Source organism: Camponotus floridanus, unplaced genomic scaffold, assembly GCF_003227725.1.
Source record: "Camponotus floridanus strain SB8 unplaced genomic scaffold, Cflo_v7.5 scaffold53, whole genome shotgun sequence".
In the NCBI taxonomy this organism is placed as follows: Eukaryota; Metazoa; Arthropoda; class Insecta; order Hymenoptera; family Formicidae; genus Camponotus; species Camponotus floridanus.
Window position 1 is genome coordinate 1,365,325 of NW_020229692.1, and position 21,938 is coordinate 1,387,262.

Here is a 21,938-nt window from a genome sequence, read left to right on the forward strand (position 1 = left end):
ATATATTTGTTATTCACGGAACAGCTCATGCGACGCATCCGTCATTCTCGAGATTCGATGTGTGCTTGCTACCTCGGCTGTATATGCACACACGTTTAATCATAATAGAAAAACTTAAAAATTTGTGAAAATTTGAAACGTCAACTTAATTTATATAGGTTTCTGTACAAGTATTTCTTTAGAAAGATGCTTGGCAACGAATCTTCGTAGATTGTTTTTTTTTTAAATTCTGAAGTCTATAAAAAAAACTAAATTTATGAAAAATCTGTGACATGTACTGAATTCTCGAAAAAGTTTGAATTCTCTTATTAAAGGAAGAACACAATTCAAAAAGAAGACATAAGTTATATTAATTATAAAAAATTTGATTGCAATTGTTGACATTATTTTACATAATCGTGAAAGATATTTTTATTTTCGTAATAAAAAGTTTGCGCTAATCGTTTGCATGTTTTTCTTGTGCACAGATGATGAAGCACGGTTGGGACAACTACGTGCGATATGCATGGGGAAAAAACGAATTGAGACCCATCTCCAAGAGAGGTCACAGTGCCAGCATCTTCGGGGCATCGAATATGGGTGCGACCATCGTTGACGGACTCGACACTCTTTACATCATGGGCCTTCACGATGAATTTAAGCAGGGACGCGACTGGATTGCCGAGAATCTGGACTTCGATATCGTGAGTATTCACATGCTTTTATATTTTCATACTTGTTATCAGCGTGGCACAATTCCGTTCAGATAACCTTTGAACGTTCAGCATATTATCGATGCGAGTTAAAGAGGATGTGTTACACAAAAGTAGCATTTCTAGAAGCCAAAATAAGTCTTATGAAAAATAGTGTTTTTACATAACAACAATCTTTAGTATAAATTATCACAACAGGTAACAGAAAAAATAATTTATTTATGAGCTTTTCAAAATTGACATGTTAATTGCGATTTACCTCAATAGATCGATGGTATATTTTTGTAAAACTCATAACACGTTGTATTTTTAGAGAAAGAGAAAATCTGCATTATTTTTAATAAATTACCTGTCAAGTAGTTATTTTAATCATCCTATGAATCCGGTTGACGTTGATTGCGGGATTTTGCTAGGCTGAATATATCTTTTCCTGTGCAATACGTTTATCCCCTTTTCTCTGTGAAAATTATGATGAATTATATAGCTCGTCCTTATTAATTCCGATTAATTAAATAACTTTTCTAAAATGTGTGTAACAAAAAAAAACGGTGATCAAAAATGATGGTCACATTTCTATTATGTTATTTTTATTATAACATTTTACATCTGACATAAAAAAATAATTATATTATAAGTACAAATATAAAAATATAAATTGCGAGGCGTATTACACTGTAAGGACTAATATTTCTTGTGCGTACGCTTCTTTGAACAATTTCTACAGTCTTTTGAGACTACGAAAGTACAGTGATATCTGCCTAAAGTGAAGGAGGTATCACGATGAAAGTTCGACATTCGCCGACACGCATCGAAACCAATTTCGTCGTGAGTCTACTTACCTGACGCAGCCATGTCATCGTCTCCCTTTTCGCGGACCCCACGGAAGTGAACTTTTGATATAGGCTCGCGTCTGCATACACTATTCCTCCTCCGCATCTCATCCTTTCTTTACTTTTACGTTATCGAACATGTCGGAAATGTGTTTGCTCTGTCGAGGAAAGTCCCATTCTGATGAGACGTCGAAGGCACCCTTCGATTTTCTCTTGGCGACCTATTCAAGTAAAATGTAATACAGAGGCAAAATAATATCACTTTATAAATATTTCGAGGCAAAAAGATTTAAAATTATATTTTGAAGCTGATTTAAGAAACAAAACACGTTTTATTTCAAATATAATCTCTATAAGTATACAAAATAATTTGAAAAAAAATTATGCAGAAATAATGAGTCTTTTCACGTATAACTAACTTTTACGAAAATTCGGGATAATCCTTTGAAAATCGCAAACGTTCGCTTTGTCACTAAGTGGATATGCCGTGACCTTGATGGAGAATGAGAATCTTATCTTCGCAGAGCAGGACTACGTTGAAATATCTCAAATCCCCGACTGAATCCAATATTTTCTCGATAAAATATCACAACGGACCATTTTTGTAGGGCATACGAATTGAAAAGCTTAAAGTTGCGACATGAAATATTTCATTGCGATATCAAATATTCTCTTCATGTGCGACGAATTGATAAAGCTCAAAAAATTATTCTTTCATACGCAACCGTTTGCAAGAATTTTCACGAATTAAAATTTTAAATATGACTCTTAAATTGTCCAATCGGTTATATTAAGTCTTCGTGTAATGATGCTCAACGTAATATTACGGGAATTCGATTAATAGTTAATTAAAATTGTATCTACTTCTCTGATTCTATTTATGATTTATACTTATCGACAAAAATTAAAAAATAAATGATGAGGTCTGTGAAATATATATTTTGTTAGAATAGGAAATACATCTTTTTTATTACTTGATATATATAGAAAATTCGATATACGATAAATAAATGAATGAAATATATTGAATAATTAACGTAATTAATTTGTGTTTAAACTTTTGTCGATATGGATAAATTTATTTATCACAAAACTTTCTTACCAGTAAAATACGAATTGGCAATTTTTCTGATGTGTTGATTTCTGGATATGTTACTCCTTCAAGATTCTGGCAAACAGTGCACTTAAATTCTGAATTAATTTAATCGTTATGTAAATCGATGTCCGCGGTATTTCTCTGTCGGTGCGTGCGGGAAGAATAAACTTGAGCGTTTTCGCGTGACAGTTCCGTAAGTACCGAGCCAGGAAACTTAGCCAGGTTTATCCAAAGTTGGTAACAGCCTTCCCTACGCCTTCCCCGCAACCCCTCGAACTCTTCTCTCACGGTGTTACGTCGGATTTCTAAGTGGATAACTTGCTGTATTAGCTGCTTTCGGCTTGCGGTAACCGGCGTATCAACCGTGTTAGAAGTTATGCCTATTGTTTTGCAGCAGTTTCTGAAACTCTTTCCTCTCGTGCATCGTGTTTTACCTGCAAGGGATGCAAAGTCACATTAAGAGACATTTAGTTACGCGACCTCGCTTTTGTCTTTATACAATTCATTTGCTGTTTGCCTATTATTTTATCCGTGTCACATCAGGGGAATAAATTTGAAAGAAATTTTTAAAGTTTTTATCAAATCTCCTGAAATATTTATCAGGATAATTTTAAATTAATCTTTTATATTAAAATTAATTGCGTAAGAATATGTTTCATGTTCATATTATTAGATCTATTCAAACATTTACGTGTAAATATTAATGTTGTAGAATACTAGAATACTAAGTTAGTGGAGACATTCTTCATTTCATAATATAGAGTATCCAAAAATTATATTGTTACTCGCATTTAAAATTGCGAAGAATGTGAGAACACCCTGTATATTTCCACGTGCGTTCAATAATAACGATAAGGAACGAAAATTAAAAGGCGGCGCGGCAATGATGCATCTCAGTTATTCGCATCTGGTCAGCGAAATAAATTTCAATGGCCGATATGTGTGAGCGGGCCAAAAGGAATACGTGCAATATATCGTCCTTCAATGAGATTTATACAGGAATGAAAACAGCGCGCGCGGGCTTTAGCACCGGCTAGGTGGGAACCGAGATCATGAACGGGTTATATGGACTTGTCCGCGATTCGGATGGGCGATAAATTCGGGAAGGAAGCTGCATCGGTTAGGGGAGGGGAGAGGAAGGGAGAGAAGGGAAGAAAAGAAGAGCCCTAACCACTCCGAGTATAAAACGAAGATCGCGTATTATGCGTCGAGAATGCAGACATGAAGGGGCAGGGGGTGCAAGATACCGGCAGCCACCACACATCCAGAATCTTTCTTTCTTTCTCTCTCTGAAATCGCCATTTCTCTTTAACACGCACAACCACATACGCGCGGAATTAAAGAAAAAAGAAAGAACGATGAGATACACGCGTTTTATACGACAATGTAAGTCGTCGATGTTGCACGTGCTATCATGTTGTAAGATGCCGTATCCTCGCGAGAGAAATTATTAACAGCGATGTTGTACAACAGAAATTAGCACGATATCCGTGCACATTTTTACGTTGGAATCTTTATACACGATCAATGACGTTTTGCACTGAACTATGTATTATTAAAAATTTTGCTATATCTTGAAACTCTTAACATAATATCTTAAAGGCATAAAGGCATAAAAATTTGTATTTATATTAACACACATACGCATTTATTTTTGGAAGACGTGCGATGTTATAAGAATATTTTTGGTCGCAAGTACATTTATACTTGAAAGCTGTATATTTTTTAATATTGCCAAATTGAGATATAAAAGGAATAATATACAAATGTTGTAATATAAAAAAGATTATATAATTTTGTTTTGTAGTTTCTGTAGAGGATGGAAAAGTACTTAACTAAAAATCACTTGTTAGTGGTGGACCCACATATAAACTTTCGTTTAAGCTCAAAAGGAACTTTTATTTAACCTTTTATTAAAATTTAGAAAAACTAAGGATAATAAACTTTTATAATTTTTTAATAAATTTTTGATGGACTACTAGAGCACTTTTGCCACTTGAGCTACTTTCCTATTTAGTTTAGAAGCTTTTTTATCATTTTTAAACTGATTTAATAATGTTAGCTTTTAACTAGGAAAAAAAATAAAAGGAGAGAAGCATCAATGCTAAATTATATACTTAATTCTATGTATTTTTTTCTTTTTTATTATAACACTTTAATCATTTTTGTTATCTTCTTACAAACAATTTATTTGAATGAGAAACTTGGATAAGGTATCTATTTTATCTCGTATTCTCTTGATACGTATTTATATTTCGATATTTTATTTCTCATGCATTTATCACGTATTTTTTGAAATGTATTATATCTATTTAATCAACGAATATATATATATATATATGGATAGAAATGCATCGTGATGCTTATCTCTCTGGTTCGCCGACATCAATTGATAACTAGTTTTTTAAATTATCTCAAAATAATATTAAAAAGTTTCTCAAATAATATACACAAATTATAATTAGAAACAGAAAAATACATAGAATATAATTTTTAAAAATCCTTATGACAATGAAAAACATGCTAATCATGATTAAATAACTATGTAATCATGATCAAATAATTCATAATGATTGCATAATGATAACTTAATATTGAACAAAGAGAAAGAATTAAGACGACTAATAAATTAAAAATTATATTTATTATTTTTTTAACACAATCATCGATACTTTTATATCTAGTTTTACCGTTATTATCATGATCTATAAATATTGTAGAATCATATTGTAGATTTGTTGTGTTGCCATTTCAGGAATTTCACGATCTAGGGAAAATATGTAGTTTTTAATAAATTTATGGCAAAAAACAGATATACGACTTAGGCCAGTTTTCTTTTTCAAATGCAGAAATTGTAATCTGGAGATCACACACACACGTAAATAATAGTCATTATAAACATTTGAAAATATCTAACGTGAAAACGAACAATATCTTTTCAATATCATTAATACATATAACGTTAGTCAGAGATAAACTGCGTTTTATTCTTGATCGGAAAAATATATACGCAATGTTTTATTCGTTCTCGTACGATACGTGATGTTTTATCATGCGTATTCTCCTGCTGACACTTTGATGTAGCGCATCGTAAATCGATCTCGCGATAACAATTTACGTGTGTGTATGTGTTCGGTGATGGCAATCGGTACGTCGACTTAGCTGCACTTGAGAGGATGAACATTTTATCTAGTCGATCGCGATATATATACGCGAGGATCGACGTATCGATACGCGCTCCCGTTATTCGACATTGAGTAGATTGCGGTCGGTAGGTATGCGACCCGGCTCTCATCGAGGAACGGGAGAACGGAAGGAAGGAAGCATGCTGAGATATGCGAGATGTACGTAACGCGCAGTTATGCCAGGCCTCGTTTAACAGCGCTATGCGCTGACTGTAGCGCGCAACGAAGAGACGCGCGTACATCGCAATGAGCTGAATCCTCATTCCATCTTGTGTTGCAAGGCTGTCACGCGTGTAACGCACACTTCTGCGTGCGTGGATGAGCGATATTTTGTACAGCTGTTACTCGCTCGTCTCGAAACGTTCATCGGACCGTCATATCTGTAAAACGTTGCTTTAATTTAACATCATGAGAGAAAGTCTGCAGAAGTCGTTATATATAGATATCATATTAGATGATTAGATGTATTGAATTCATTTTTTCATAGAAATATTTTATTAAATTTGTATATTAATTAAAATTATTGTTTCTCAAAAGAAGATCTTGAAATTATATCGCATCTCTTATATCTTACATATTAAAAAATATCGGTTTTTTGTAAAAGTATACACGGTTTTTGATAACTTATGATGGTATAAACTATTGCAGTATGTACGTTGTGTATCTATGTTGCTAGTCTTAGAATTATGAAATGCGTTACTATAACTTGCGTCGACAGTCTTATGATGTTTTCTGAATGTGTTTCGCGAAATCTTAGTAACGTATACGCTGTTTGCATAAAAACATTTTACGGGAGAAGATAGTTGAGAAAATTTACTGGGAATGTTGGCATTCGTAAGTCGTAAAAACGTGATAAAAAGCTTTAAAGAAAACAGAATCTCTTTAAATGGGTTTTGCCATATCTTTTCCAGTTATATTTTTTATTATATTTATCGCTTGTGCTATTATTTCAACAAGTGGATGTATATGCAAATGATTTTTTCATATAATAATTATTATAAAAAAGATAAACGAGATTAAAAAATTTGTATATAATTATATGTATGTCTCAACTAATATAACTGTTAATATGAATAAGATAAATTAAAATTGTGTTCCAATATTTATAGTTCTTACTTTTAAACGTTATATGTACTGCATTGTTAATATTATTTAATGAACAATTTAATCTAATTGATGTCATTGTTTTTATAAACTATATTGATACAATTACTTTTATGAGAAATAATTCATAAACGGTGTGATTTTGATATAATATTATTACATTATTATTACATTATTATGTTTTTTTGGAAAACTATGTTTGTATAAACTGGCTTCGTTACAGTCTCAAAAATTATTACTCAAAATGCTCGAGGATAATATAAATAAAGAATAAAGTATTTAAAATATTTATACAGATTTATTAAATGTACCGTAAAATTTAACTTAAAATGACTTTGGCAGAAAATGTTTTGCAAATGACTGATCCATCAATATCTTACTTTAAATGGTGTTGCATTTCGAATGTGATTTGATGACGGAATGCTATGGCGATTAAACCTTTAAATTCTTGTAAAATTCATTTGTATTGAATCTTTTACAAATTCCAATAATGGTATTAAGTTGCATTTGATACACTTTCCAAAGCATCTACAGTCAGCTAAAACAGAAAAAAATTAATTATTAGCAATTATTGTTATATTTATATAATATATTATTTTTGTTATTTTCATAAAATTACAATATAAACGTGTGTTTTCGAATTCGTTTATTATATATTTCGAAATTAATTCTAGAATAATATTTTATTTCTTTATAAGAATCAGTGTGCAAAACATTTCGCTATTATTTTATAATATTTGTTACATGCTTGATTTATAAAATACTCAATTTGTAAATATAAGGGCACAATAATTTTTTAAACACAATACTCGAATGTTCACAGCGATATTTTTCCAAATATATCATTACAACATGCACCTTTAAATTATTATTATCACATTATAAATTTAATAGTTTTATATACATTTTACTCAGTTTATCGATATTAACACTGTAACAGACACGACTGTCATGTCTCTGAAAGAAAAACTCTACACAACAATCCGCTATTCCAACAGCTAAAGAATGAGGAATTCTTTGGCGCATTGCGTCTGCGCAAAAAATACTGTAAATCACTGATGTTCTTTCCGAGGGAAAATCGCTATGATTATATTAAACGTATGCTTTGATTACTTTATGTTGCAATCAGAGCGTTTATACTGCACGAATGATTCATGTAATCGTACGTAGAAGATCGTTTGGTAATAAGCTAATTAACAAATTATGTCCTTTTGGTATTTTCGATTCTTCGTAATGCCCTGCATCATGGTCATTATGAAATTACGGAAAATCTGAGTGCAGTAAGATTGTAATAGCTATCTATAGCTTCGATGGTAAGGAAACTACATAATCTTTACAAATCTGCGTGCGTAGAATTGCGGCAATTGTCAATCGGAATGGATTTCTTCAACAATGAGTACTACGGGCTAACCCGGAATTTAATGGCGTCGGTCGGTCTGTGGCCTTACCAGAAGTCTGAACATCGAATTGTTAGAGTGTTCTGCATATCTTGTATACTCATTATTTCTGGACTAGTACAGGTGCTTCTGACCGAACGTATACTATGTATTCATTATTGTTGACGATCGTAAAAATGTGTATATTTATTTAAAAAATGAGTGCTGTAAATTGTAGAAATTATATATCTATCTATCGAATAGTTTGAATATTGTGAATGGTTTGTGAGTGAAACAGAGATATTAATTATGTCAAAAGATTGTATACTCTTGAAAATTAATTATAGAAAGATTGTATACTCTTGAAAATTAATTATAGAATATCACGAAATTTTGCATCGCGCATGATGTAAAAAAATATATATAATTTTTAAAAGATTATATATATTTACTGAAAAATATGTGAGAAACATTTAAATTTTGTAACATTCATTTGCAGACATATGAATTATATATGTGATGTTATTAATATTTTTTCTGTGCATAAAAGTGAAATTTTTTACACTTAATTTATTTAAGAACTTTGCTTTTTAGTTGACAACATTTACCACGCATGAGTATAATACAACGTTATTAATTGAAGTTTTCTCCTTTACTATTATTTGTATAGTTTATGTTATGAAATATTGTATAGTGCATTTTAATTCTAATCACGTAAGTTAAATCGATCTCAAAAAATACATGAAAAGCAAATATCTAATTGATATTTTAGACGTCGATCGTGATATCGTAGGTAAAGAATCTTTTTGATCAAATCCAACGCGATTGGAATTTGATAAAAGACATAGACGAATTAAAAATAATTCAAAAATACGCGTATAAGGCCAGATTTTATACAGTGTTCTCTGGATGTAAGTAAAATAGTACATAATTTTATCTTAATTATTTTCCTAAAATTTATATATTTCATTAGGAAAATAAATTTCAAAATAATAAAATTAAAAATTAAATATATGAAGAACAAATTTATATAAGGAATATTTATAACATTAAAACTATAAATATTGTAAGTAATCAAAAAATATATTAATTATAGCTCTAGTTATCCCGCACTAAATTGAAATTACTTTCAGTGATTGTTTATTTGGGAACATTCATTTTTCTTTCAATGATGTTTGTACCAGATATTCTTGATATTTTAATGCCGTTAGACAAACCTCGTCTACGACAATTGCCATTTCAAATAGAAGTTTTTTTTGATACAGAGAGATATTTCTACTTTATCGCTTTCTTATTAATAATAATTAATTTTTTGGGTATGACGGTACTTATGGCGACGGAAACTATGTTTATGGCATTTATACAGCATGTTTGTGGATTGTTCGAAGTCATTAGGTGATATCATAAAGTTTTTAATTTATTCAAATTTTTAGGATTTTTAGATGAATTTTTAGATGAAATTTTTAGGATTTTTGGATGAATCTTATAGTAAAATATTATTTTTATATATAAACATTTTTTATTATAAAGAAAGAAAAGAGATGTTATATAACTTCATATTAAATTTTTTAAATCTATTTATATAATATATATATTTTTTAAATATATTATCTAGTAATAGTTTTTTTAATTAATCGATTATAATTTTCAAGTTCTTAATGATATAACAATATAATTGTACTTTTTTATAGCTGTCGCTTAACATATGTGTTCAATACAAATTTATCAAGAACAACACCCTTAAAAATTGAATGCAAACTTTGCACTAAACTGTTTAATGCTTTTCTTACTCATCAACATTGTTTAGAGTAAGTATTAGACATAAATTCCGTACATAATTTTGTATTTTATAATTTAGGATAAAATATAAAATTTCAATAATAAAAAATAATATTTTACGAAACAAGATTATATTTAATTTTAGATTATATTAATTTTTACGAAACAAGATTATATTTAATTAACATGTCATTGTTATGATTTATTTATTAATTTATTATTTATTAATATAATTACTAATTATTAATATAATTACTATTGTTTTCACTTTTTAAGATTTATCGAGAATATGTATTGTGCATTTTCAATATCCTATTTCTTTCTATGTGCATTTGGTGTGACATCATTAAGTATTAATATGTTTCGCGTGAGTATTTTTTTGGAAAATTAAAATCAAATTAACACAAATTACAATACATAGTATCCCGAAATCTACGGATGTCTTTCTAATAACTAATTTTCTGATTAATTTGGAATTAACTTTTCCGAAGCAAAAATATCGAGGAAAATTTATTTTTTCCAAGTTTCTAATTTTTTTTAATCTTAACATTGTAACTAAATTAATAATTAAATTATTAACTCAAATTAAAATTTTATTTAATTTTATTTATTTAAATTTTATTTATTTAAGTAAATTCCATTAGCAATTAACTAAAAACGTGTATTTTTATTAATTTTTTAATTAAATATAGTTTAATATAGTTTTTACAAGGAATCCTTTGTCAATTGCTTATTATCTTATTAAATTATTGATGTGTGTGTATGCTTCGACTTTTTCACATAGAAAAATATAAATTAGTCAGAAAATTACAAGGATTATTTTAAAAGGCTCCTCTGTGCTAAAATATTATACGGATAAATTTCTGATAACATTATATTTATCGATCACAGTTTCTTCATGCAGTCACAATACACAATATATTTGAGATTATTTCAACTGGTTTATTCGTATTCGCTCACCTCTGTTATACATTCTATGTCAATTATTTAGGGCAGGATCTAATTGATCAAAGCGAATGTTTTTTTCAACAGGTGTGAGTATACATCTAAGATGGCACGCAAATTGGTGCAGAGAAAATATTTTGTATATTAGAAAAGATGTATTCGAATATTCTATAGAAAAATTAATTAATGAATAGATATTTATATAAAAAATAAATATTTATATAAAAAAACATTTATTAGATCATAGAATATTTAATTTATTAAATTATAGAATCACATGTGAGTGATTTCTCTCCGACTAATTTCTTAAATTGTTGTTCTCTTTATGATGTATTAATGTGTAGGTACAATACACAATGGTACACAGCGCCGCTATACGCTCAAAAATTATTATTCATAACGTTGCAACGAAGTGCGAAAAGTAGCAAGCTTATTATTGGTGGTTTATTTGTTGCATCGTTTGAAGGTTTTGCCACGGTAATAATACATATCAACAAATATGTAATATGGATTAGTTTGTTGCATTTAAAAGTTAATTTTCTACTCTTTTTTTCTCTTACAAGACTTATTTTCCAATTAGCTTACGAGAACAAATATCATCTTTTGATGAATAAAGTGAATAAATGATATTTTATTATGTAGAAAAATATAGAAAAATTTGATAAAAAAAAAATAGCATTTTGTCGAAACATCAACTGCAGATCCTACACATAGATTTTTTAATATTTAATAAGAATTATTATATAAAAATATAAAAGAATTTTTTTGTTTTAGCTTATTAGTATGTCATTATCTTATTGTATGGTAATATATTCCGTTCGAATATAATCATATGTATTTACGGAAACGCAAATGTATTATGTATCGATACAAATCATCAAAGTGTAAGTAGTACTGAATACTTGTAGATGATCAGATCCTCTAATTCAATTATTCATAAAGAATAAGAAAATAAAAAAATGATAAATAGCAATATACTTATTCCATGTTTTTTATTATATAAAAATTCCATGTGTGTGCATGTTGTGTGTGTGTGTGATTTTTATTATATTATAAAAATTCTTATCTTTTATAATCGATGGTTAAAAGCACATGGTTTATAACACAGCGAAATGCAAATTCTGTTTTTGTATGAATAATCGGTGGAAGAACAATGAAATGCGATAGACATCTAATTATATTATGTCTGCGTCATGTCGGCATAAAAATACATATTTTTATATTATTTGCGCCTTATAGCTGCTCGAAATTGTAGAATACAATTTAGTTGATTGCTGTATATTTATGTATACTATGTTTTTGAAACATATTTATGATTATTTTTCTCGATCGCTCTTTTCCTTCTTTTATTAAATGTATGTATATACACGAAAGTTGAAAAGTGTTTATTCCATTATTTGATAATATCAACTATTATTATATTAAGAGCTATAAACAATATGAAATTGTATATTAAATGCAAGGGGATAGAAAACGGGGAGAAAGAGTGGGGGAGAGAGATACGAACGTCCTCCACAGATGCGCAAATGTACTCCAACTCTTCACGAGAATGGATGCGTATGACGATCGATTCTACGGGTTGACTCGACGTTTGATGATTTTTCTGGGCCTCTGGCCTTATCAGAATCCAAAACACAGGAAGCTTCTATTGGTATTTGTATGGATTATTTATATGAAGAGTCTGCTAATTCAGGTAAAGTAGCGCATTGTTTATTTTATAATGTATATTATTCTATATCACAACGGCAATACATAAAAGAATGCGGTGGTACATAATTAAATTTCATATAATATAAAAAAGGCGAGTATATGACTTTTATCATGCATCCGCATGATATGAAATTATATATCGAGATAATATCTTTCCATACTCTATTAGTCCTTTTCATCATAATATCTAACATAATATACCTGAATTCTACAAATGTAAGTTATGAACATTGATATGTTAACTAATTGTTTCAATGAAATTTGCAAATACGCATTCGTTATTATCTTAATTGTGCGAATAAACGCGACTTATATGAATAAAAAGAATTGTCATTTCATATACTTTATCTGTGACAATATTAATATCGATAATTCATCAATCATCGAGGAAAGTATTTTTTTTATTTATAGTCCATATTATCACAAGAGTATTGTTACGAATTGTATCACTATAACAAATATTCAAGAAATTGAAATAATACAAAAATATATATAATAATATATAATGGTAAAGGGAGAATATAATATTATTTATTTCAAATATTAATGATATAACGTTTACGCTCATATTTCGAATCGTTTACATCTGATTTTATTACATGCAATAATGCGAAAAAATCATGTTTATAACTGAAAAGTTTATACAAAATGCAATGTCCGCGTGTACAAAGTAAATTATTTTTCTTAATTATTCCAGTGCTCACTTATAAAGCTATAACTTTTTTATCCTTCCAATAAACTAATTATAAATTATGTTCTCCTGATATTTCCGAGTTTTCGCAATTCTCTGCATTATAATATGGAAAATTTGAGTACATTAAGATTATAATAGCTATCTAGCTAATTCCAATGATAATAAGAGTATTACATAATCTTTACAAATCCACGTAGAATTATAACAATTGCGGAGTAAATTTCAAATCGGAGTAAATTTCAAATCGGAGTAAATTTCTTCAACAATGAATACTATAGCCCAATTCGAAATTTAATGATGATTATCAGTTTTTGGTCTTATTAAAAACCAGAACATCAAATTAATAAAATTGAAATATTTGAAAGTGCTCTGCGTTATCTTTTGTACTTATTGTTCCACTAATATATTATATTATATTAATATGTTTGTGATTTGAATTGAACGCGTTATATATTCATTTTGTTCACGATCGTAAAAATATGCTTTGTATATTTATTAAAGAAATATGCAGAGCACGAGCGTTTTAAATTGTAGAAATTATATTTTTTGTCTATTGAACATTTTGTAAATAGTTTATGGTGAAACAAAGATATTAATTATGTTAAACAATTGTATATTCTTAAAAATTAATTATAGAATTACGAAATAGAATTAGAAATTTTATATGGGAAACGTTTAAATTTTACAACATATATTTGCAGATATATGGATAATTGTATATGACGTTACATTAGTATTTAATTTCTGTGCATAAAAGTGACATTTTCAATATTTCATTTATTTAAGAATTTTACTTTTTTTAGTTGGCAACATTTATCACGCATGAATATAATACAACTTTATTAATTGAAGTTTGTGCCTTTGCTCTTCTTTGTATAATTTATACTTTGAAATATCAAATAGTGTATTTTAATTCTTATCACGTAAGTTAACTCTAAATCGATTTCAAAAAGTATAAGAATAAAAGCAAATATCTGATTGATATCTTAGACGCTGATAGTTGTATCGTAGATAAAAAAACTCCTTGATTACATTCAACGCGATTGGAATTTGATAAAAGACACGAATGAGTTAAAAATAATTCAAAAATACGCATATAAAGCCAGATTTTATACAGTGTTCTCTGCATGTAAGTGAAATAAAATATAATTTTATCTTATATAATTGTTTTCATAAAATTTATATATTTCATTAGGGAAATGATTTTAAAATAATAAAAAAATAAAATTGAAAATTAGATATATGAAGAATGAATTTATATAAGAAGTAAAAATAAATTATAAATATTGTAAATGATAAAAAAATGTATTAATTATTCTAGTATTTCTCTCTTCGTACTAAATTATTTTCAGTGATTGTTTACCCGGGAACATCCATCTTTATTTCAATGATATTTGTACCAGATATTCTCAATATATTAATGCCATTAGACAAACCTCGTCTACGACAATTACCGGTTCAAGTAGAAGTGTTTTTTGATATAGAGATTTATTTTTATGTTTTCTTTTTATTTTTTATAACGGTCGTTTTTTTGGGTATGACAATACTTATGGCAACGGAAACTATGTATATGACATTTATACAGCATGCTTGTGGATTGTTCGAACTCGTTAGGTGATATGATAAATTTTAATATATTCAATATCACTTAAATTTTTAGTATTTTTAGATGTGTCTATAAGCATTATTGATATTATTTATAAACATTATTTTTTATTATAAAGAAAAAAAGAAATCTTCAGAATTTGGTGCTAACTAAACTAAACTAAATTTTTTAAATCTATTAGTAGTACTTTTCTTAAGTATAATTAATCAATTATAATATTTAAATTTTCAACGATATAAAAATATAATTGTACTTTTATAGCTGTCGTTTAACATGTGCGTTGAACACAAATTTATCAGGAACAACACTTTTAAAAACTAAATGCAAACTTTGCACTAAACTATTACACGCTTTTCTCGCTCATCAACACTGTTTAGAGTAAGTATTAGACATAAATTCCGTACATAATTTTGTATTTTATAATTTAGGATAAAATATAAAATTTCAATAATAAAAAATAATATTTTACGAAACAAGATTAATATGCGCCTACTATATTTAATTTTTGTCATTATTAAATAGTGTAACAATTCATTAACATAATTATTATCTTCAAGATTTATCAAGATTGTGCAATATGAATTTTCAACATCATATTTTATTCTGTGTATACTTGGTGTGGCATCGTTAAGTATTAATATGTTTCGCGTGAGTATTTTTTTTGGAAGATTGAGATCAATGAAACACAAATTACAATACGTAATATCTCAAAATCTCCAAATATCTTTTTAATAATCAATTCTCTATTAATTTGGAATTAATTTTTCCAAAGCAAAATTGTCGAGGAAGGGCATTATTTTTTCAAGTTTCCAATTTTTTCATGCATTTTTGTGATTAAGTTATGTTAGATTATGTTAGGTTTCATAATTATGTTATTAATGCAAATAAAATTTTAATAAACTCTATCTGAAATTAATTAAAGAATACGTATTTTTTGTTAATTCTTTTAATTTTGCAAAATATGATTTAAAGTACATAGAACCCTTCTTTTTAAATTGCTCTTAACTTTAAAATTATTGACTTTGACTTTTTCACCGAAAAGGAAATCATATTCAAACTAGTCAAAGAATTACAAAAACATCAAGTTATTTTAAGAGGCACCTTGTCTGCGTTAAAATATATAGATAAGTCCCGATAACATTACATTTATTGATCACAGTTTTTTCATGCAATCGAAATACACAATATAGTTGAGGTTATTTCAACTGGTTTATTCGTATTCGCTCACTTCTGTTATACATTTTACATAAATTATTTTGGACAGGATCTAATCGATCAAAGCGAATGTTTTTTTCAACAGATGTGAGTACATTTTAGACGGTATGCAAATTTGTGTAGAAAAAATATTTTACATATGAAGAATGTGAGCGATTTCTCTTTGATTACTTTCTTAGATTGCTAATCTTTCTATAACATATTCATGTATAGATACAGTACACAATGGTACACAGCGCCGATATGCGCTCAGAAATTATTATTCATAGCATTGCAACGAAGCGCGAAAACCAGTAAGATTGTCATCGGCAGTTTATTTGTTGCTTCGTTTGAAGGTTTTGCAACGGTAATAATACGTATCAACAAATATATAATATGTATAATTCGTTGCATTTAAAAGTTAGTTTTACTCTTCTTTCTGTTGCAAAATTTATTTTCCATTCAATTAATTTGTGAGAACAAATAGTACGTACGATCTTTCAATCAATAAAGTGAAAATATGATATTTTGCTAGAAAAATATAGAAAAGTTTGATAAAAAAGCATTTGAATAAAATAAACAGATTCTACAAATATATTTTTTAAATTAATAAGGATTATTATATAAAAATATAAAAGAAATATATGTGCTTTCCAGCTTATTAGTATGTCATTGTCTTATTGCATGGTTATATATTCAGTTCGAACATAATCGTACGTATTTACGACAGCGTAAATGTAATTATCAATAAAAAATCTGAAAGTGTGAGTAGCACCATCAATACTTGTAAATGATCGGATTTTCTAATTCGATCATTCGTTAAATACAAGAAAATAAAAATATGATAAACAGCAATATAGTTATTCTATGATCTCTATTGTGTTATAAAAATTTCGTGTGTGTGTGTGTGTGTGTGTGTGTGATAAATTTCTATTATATTACAAAAATATCTTTCAAGAGAAATGGTCGACGGTTTAAAAATATAAACGCGTCAATTAATATAAAATTAATACTGTATATATAATTCAGTATAAATATATTAATACAGTATATATTTATATAGTAAATATATTTAGTAAAAGTAAATATATATACACAGCAATTATTTAAATTATCTTTTATCTATGCATAAATTAAGCTTATATTTTATTGTAGAACTTTGGCACATTTCTATAATAATTTAATAAAATAATATATAATTATTTTCTCAATTATTATATTATTACATAATGTGTAATATTTTAGCACTTTATTTTTCTTTAACATCGCTCGCGATGGGAATTGCCATAAATTCACGAATATTTTAAATGATGTTCGAAATTTTGAGCATACACGCACATGTTTACACACACACACACACGTATGCATACATCATCCACACGCACATATATGTTGAAAAATATACTTATATTCAACAAAAAATTGAAAATTACATTTAGCCGTCGAGAATGATAGCATAATAGCATAGTGACTATTGCGACAAATTTCAAACTCTGTTCTTGTAAGAACAATGGCTTGAAGAATAAAGAAATGCGACATTTACCTTTGTTGCGCCTATATCGTGTGAGACATAAAAAATATATATTTGCGTCTTATGACTGTTAAAATGGCATAATTAAATTGATTTAGCCTATATTTATGTTGCGTTTTTTAATCATTTTTTCAATTGTCTCTTCACTTTTTTCTTTTATCAACTGTACATTCACAAAAGGAGTGAAAAAATATTCGTCCTATTATCTATAATAATATCAACTATCCATCATTTGTAATAATACGAACTTTTATCTTAAAGACGGTACATAGATAATATAGAGAAATTATTAAATGTAATGGGATAAAAAATGGGGAGAGTGTATAGCAAAAGGAAGGGAACGGTATGTGAATGTCCTTCATGTATGTAGATATATTCCAGCTCTTCACGAGAATGGATGTTTATGACGATCGATTTTACGGGTTGACGCGACGTTTGATGATTTTTCTGGGTCTCTGGCCTTATCAGAATCCAAAACACAGGAAACTTCTATTTATATTTGTATCGATTATTTATGTACAAGGTCTGATATTCCAGGTAAAATAGTGATTGCTTATTTTATAGTATATATTATTTTGTTACAATACATCATGTGATTATTTGAATAAAACAGTGCCGTATAGTATATATTTAAATTCCGTATATAAAAAAGGGGATTTTTATATATTATCTTATCAATCAGTTTTCACTCGTATAAATAATTTGATTTATAGTATATGACTTTTATCACGCATCAGTATAATATGAAACTGTTCATCGAGATGCTGTCTTTCCATACTATATTAGTCCTGTTCATCGTAAAATATAATACAGTATATCTGAATTTTACAAACGTAAGTTATGGACATTTATAATAATTTCAATGAAATTTGCAAATACGTATTCATTATTATTTTAATTGTAAGCATAAACGCGACCTATACATATATGAATAAAAAGGATTTCATAAAAATCACTTTACCGATAACAATATCGACGTTTCATCAATCGTGGGGAGAAATATTTTTTTTTACTTATAGTTTATATTCGTAGGTAAAACTATTGTTCGAACAAATTAATTACGATTGTATCACCATAACAGATACTCAAGAGATTGAAATAATACAAAAATATGCTTCTAGAGGGAGACTATATACTATTTATTTCGGATGTTAGTAAGATTATGTTTATACTTGTACTTCAACAAGTTTACATTTGATTTTTTTTACATACAACTTAATGCGAAGTAAATCATGTTTATAATTTAAATGTTTATACAAAATGCAGTGAATTTATGAGCAAAGTATATACTATTTCTCTCAATTATTTCAGTGTTCATTTATATAGGCACAATTTTATTTATGTTGACATTATGTATACCAGATGTTCTCAATTTTATAATGCCACTGGACAAACCTCGTCTGCGGCTGTTACCCACACCGGTCGAATGCTTTCTTGATCAGCAAAAGTACTTTTATGTAATAGTATCTAATATGTCAGTAATCGCTATGATGGGTATGACCACGTTCATAGCTACTGAAACAATGTTCATGATATTCATACAACATGCTTGTGGATTGTTCGCAATTGCAAGGTAAACGACTATCCAAAAACAAACCGCATTTTAATACCATTTTTTTCTAGTAAAAAATAACTGTAAAAAACATTTGAGAAATTTTTTTCTTTTTTTTTCTTCCTAGATACGTATTTACTTATATTCGAGCATTCTTTATCTCATGTTTTTTACGTTGGTTGCGACGAATTATTCTTCATATTTAATCCTTAAATTTAAAAGAATATCGTTCTTTAAGACTAAATAGTAATTTATTGTGATGAATATATATTATTGTGATGATTATTTAAAAAATTATTTTTAAGTATACAATTTCACAATCTTTCGATTTATAATATCGGATTTGTAATTTTTTATCAGAGTTTAATAGACATATATATATATATATATATATATATATATATATATATATATATATTGTTTACACACACACACACACACAATACTAAAAATACTAGTCTGATCAGCTTGAATAATATTTTACTTAAAACAATATATATTAAATATTTTTTAGTCACCGTATAACTCACGCATTTGACGATTGCAAAGACAATTCTGTTATTAGTGCAAAATTATCACGCGCCATAAAAATCCATGGACGATCTTTACAGTATGTAATTTAAATTTTTATTTTCACAATTGTCTTAAATGGTATATTTCATATGACCTCCACATTACCAACTTAATTTTTTTTTAATGAGATTATTCTAATTTCTTTATATATACATAATCAGTTTCACGTAATATTAAAAAAATTATGAAAATAAAATGATTATAAATTAGATATATATAGTTCACGAGTTTAGAAGATCTTTTATAATTCGATATATAATTAGAAACTATGAAATATCTAATAAATATTCATTTTTTGATTATTTTTTCTCAATTTTTTATATAATAATAAGAAGAATTAATTGATGTGGAGGAAATATAGTTGTTATTAAGAAAAATGTATAGATGCAAATTCATATTTTTTGAAGTTGAAATTCAAGATTATCAATTTTTTTCCTTTTCAAATCTTATAAATTTTATTTGTAATTTTTTTTTGTATAACGTTAAGTATCGGGAAAAAACTTTGTAACCTTTTACGTGTAGCACTCTATATATTTTCAAATTGAATGGCAATACAATTTTATTTTATAAATTGTCACACTACTGAACGTCATTTTTTAATATTTAAGATTTATTGAATTTATGAACTCCTGTTTCGCTGTATCCTACTTGGTTCTCGTAACAGTTGGTATTGTATCGATAAGTATAAATATATTACGAGTAAGTACCCTATATTTTTTCTTTTTCTAGTCTCTTAATTTTTTCTATCGAATTAAGATATATTTATATTAGAAATATCGAAAAACACACAAATATCTTAAAAATGTTTTATATACATATTTAACATATATAATGAATTATTAATAACATCCATTATATTTAATATATTGTGTAATAAATTATTAATAATAATTTATGTACAATTCAATTTTATTCGAATTATTTAATTATTTAATTATTTATTATTTTTCATTTAATTTGTTGTTCATTCTTTTTATTAGATGTCGAGAGATTGACATTGTAAATTAAATGTTCATGAAGCTTATTAAGCTACAATTTTATGCAAATTTAATTTCAGATTTACGTAGGGATATTATACTGAGTATGAAAATATTAAAGTGAACAAATGGATGCATAAATCGTGCTTGAATTTAGCTTTTACCGATCCATATGAGAGAAAAGGCACGATGAGCGTTGGACACATTTATGCATCTATTTATATATAATTCGGGAAATGCAGTTTTCAATTTGTTTTAGTTGTTCCAAGCAATTGAGAGTAATATATTCGGTGATATATTGGCATCCAGTTTATATGTTTTAAGTCATTTTTGTTATACATTTTGGGTGAATTATTTTGGACAGTATTTATCTGATCATAGTGAAAATATGGCTGAAGGAACGTAAGTATCGCCAGTAAAAACTTGAAACACTTTATATAAAATAAAATCAATTAATGATGAGTAATATTTAATAAATCATAATTCAAATGTTAAGTAATATGAACTTTTTATTTGAAATAAAAATGTTTTATTTATATTTTTTATGGTTTACAAATATCAATTGATATTAAATCATGTATTTAGAGGAGATTACTAATTACAGATTTATATCGATAAGAAATATTAATATTATATCATAATGTATCTGTAAAAAATTAATATAAAATTAGTAATAAAATGCACAAAATAATTATATTCATTTTTATTCAAATATATAGATATAACGTACAGTGGTATGCGGCTCCTCTACGTATTCGAAAATTATTACTTATTATATTACAAAGATCAATGAAGACATGTACATTTAATATATTTAGCGGTATATTAATCGCATCGATGGAAGGTTTTGCTTCGGTAACAGCTTTCCAACAAGTCACATTTTAATAAGAAAACGAAATAATGAGAAAGAATAATTTTTCAGACTATTAGTATAGCAGTATCTTACTTTACGGTGTTGTACTCACTCCGGATGTGATACAGTCGATGACGAAAGGAGATATAGTAGCGATGACATCAGAGATTTACACTATTTATTGTAAACTCATTTTAAACCGAATTTTAGCAAGTTTGAACAATATTATGTTAAATTGTAT

At 27.5% G+C, this 21,938-nt stretch overlaps 2 protein-coding genes and 1 long non-coding RNA gene across 9 annotated transcripts in view; 2 read left to right on the plus strand and 1 right to left on the minus strand.

The window, feature by feature from the left end:
* Positions 1-21,938, plus strand: part of LOC105253951 (mannosyl-oligosaccharide 1,2-alpha-mannosidase IB) — a 338,720-nt gene that overhangs the window by 292,978 nt on the left and 23,804 nt on the right. For 3 of the 6 annotated variants that reach the window (XM_020028323.2, XM_025412605.1, XM_025412606.1), the window contains one exon: positions 468-683. In XM_020028323.2, coding sequence (XP_019883882.2) covers positions 468-683 — 216 coding nt within the window. Of the gene's footprint in view, positions 1-467; positions 684-5,893; positions 5,961-8,336; positions 8,428-8,877; positions 9,195-9,416; positions 9,679-9,974; positions 10,092-10,338; positions 10,430-10,953; positions 11,097-11,351; positions 11,485-11,781; positions 11,963-21,938 lie in introns of those variants that run through there. The other 3 variants (XM_025412607.1, XM_025412608.1, XM_011262332.3) reach the window with 3 other exon arrangements.
* LOC109610178 lies at positions 645-6,226 on the minus strand. The gene is made up of 5 exons (XR_003123396.1): positions 6,044-6,226; positions 2,625-3,052; positions 1,532-1,743; positions 1,042-1,149; positions 645-814 (listed from the first exon to the last, which is right to left on the minus strand). It is a non-coding gene; the product is annotated as an uncharacterized LOC109610178 (long non-coding RNA).
* Positions 14,320-17,005, plus strand: LOC109610174. 2 transcript variants are annotated; one of them, XM_025412613.1, is made up of 8 exons: positions 14,320-14,334; positions 14,402-14,540; positions 14,764-15,025; positions 15,279-15,395; positions 15,575-15,665; positions 16,177-16,319; positions 16,446-16,578; positions 16,869-17,005. In XM_025412613.1, exons 3-8 carry the CDS (start codon positions 14,799-14,801, stop codon positions 16,920-16,922), a joined length of 765 nt encoding a protein of 254 aa, XP_025268398.1. In that variant the 5' UTR covers positions 14,320-14,334; positions 14,402-14,540; positions 14,764-14,798; the 3' UTR covers positions 16,923-17,005. The 2 variants fall into 2 exon arrangements, with proteins under 2 accessions (XP_025268398.1, XP_025268397.1); XM_025412612.1 differs by having other exon boundaries at positions 14,324-14,334; positions 14,423-14,540.

Coding starts and splice junctions, on each gene's coding strand:
- LOC109610174 (XM_025412613.1), top strand. CDS start 14,799: ATGATATTTGTACCAGATATTCTCAATATATTAATGCCATTAGACAAA. Junction 15,026..15,278: donor GGATTGTTCGAACTCGTTAG/GTGATATGATAA, acceptor GTACTTTTATAG/CTGTCGTTTAACATGTGCGT. Junction 16,579..16,868: donor CGTTTGAAGGTTTTGCAACG/GTAATAATACGT, acceptor TGTGCTTTCCAG/CTTATTAGTATGTCATTGTC.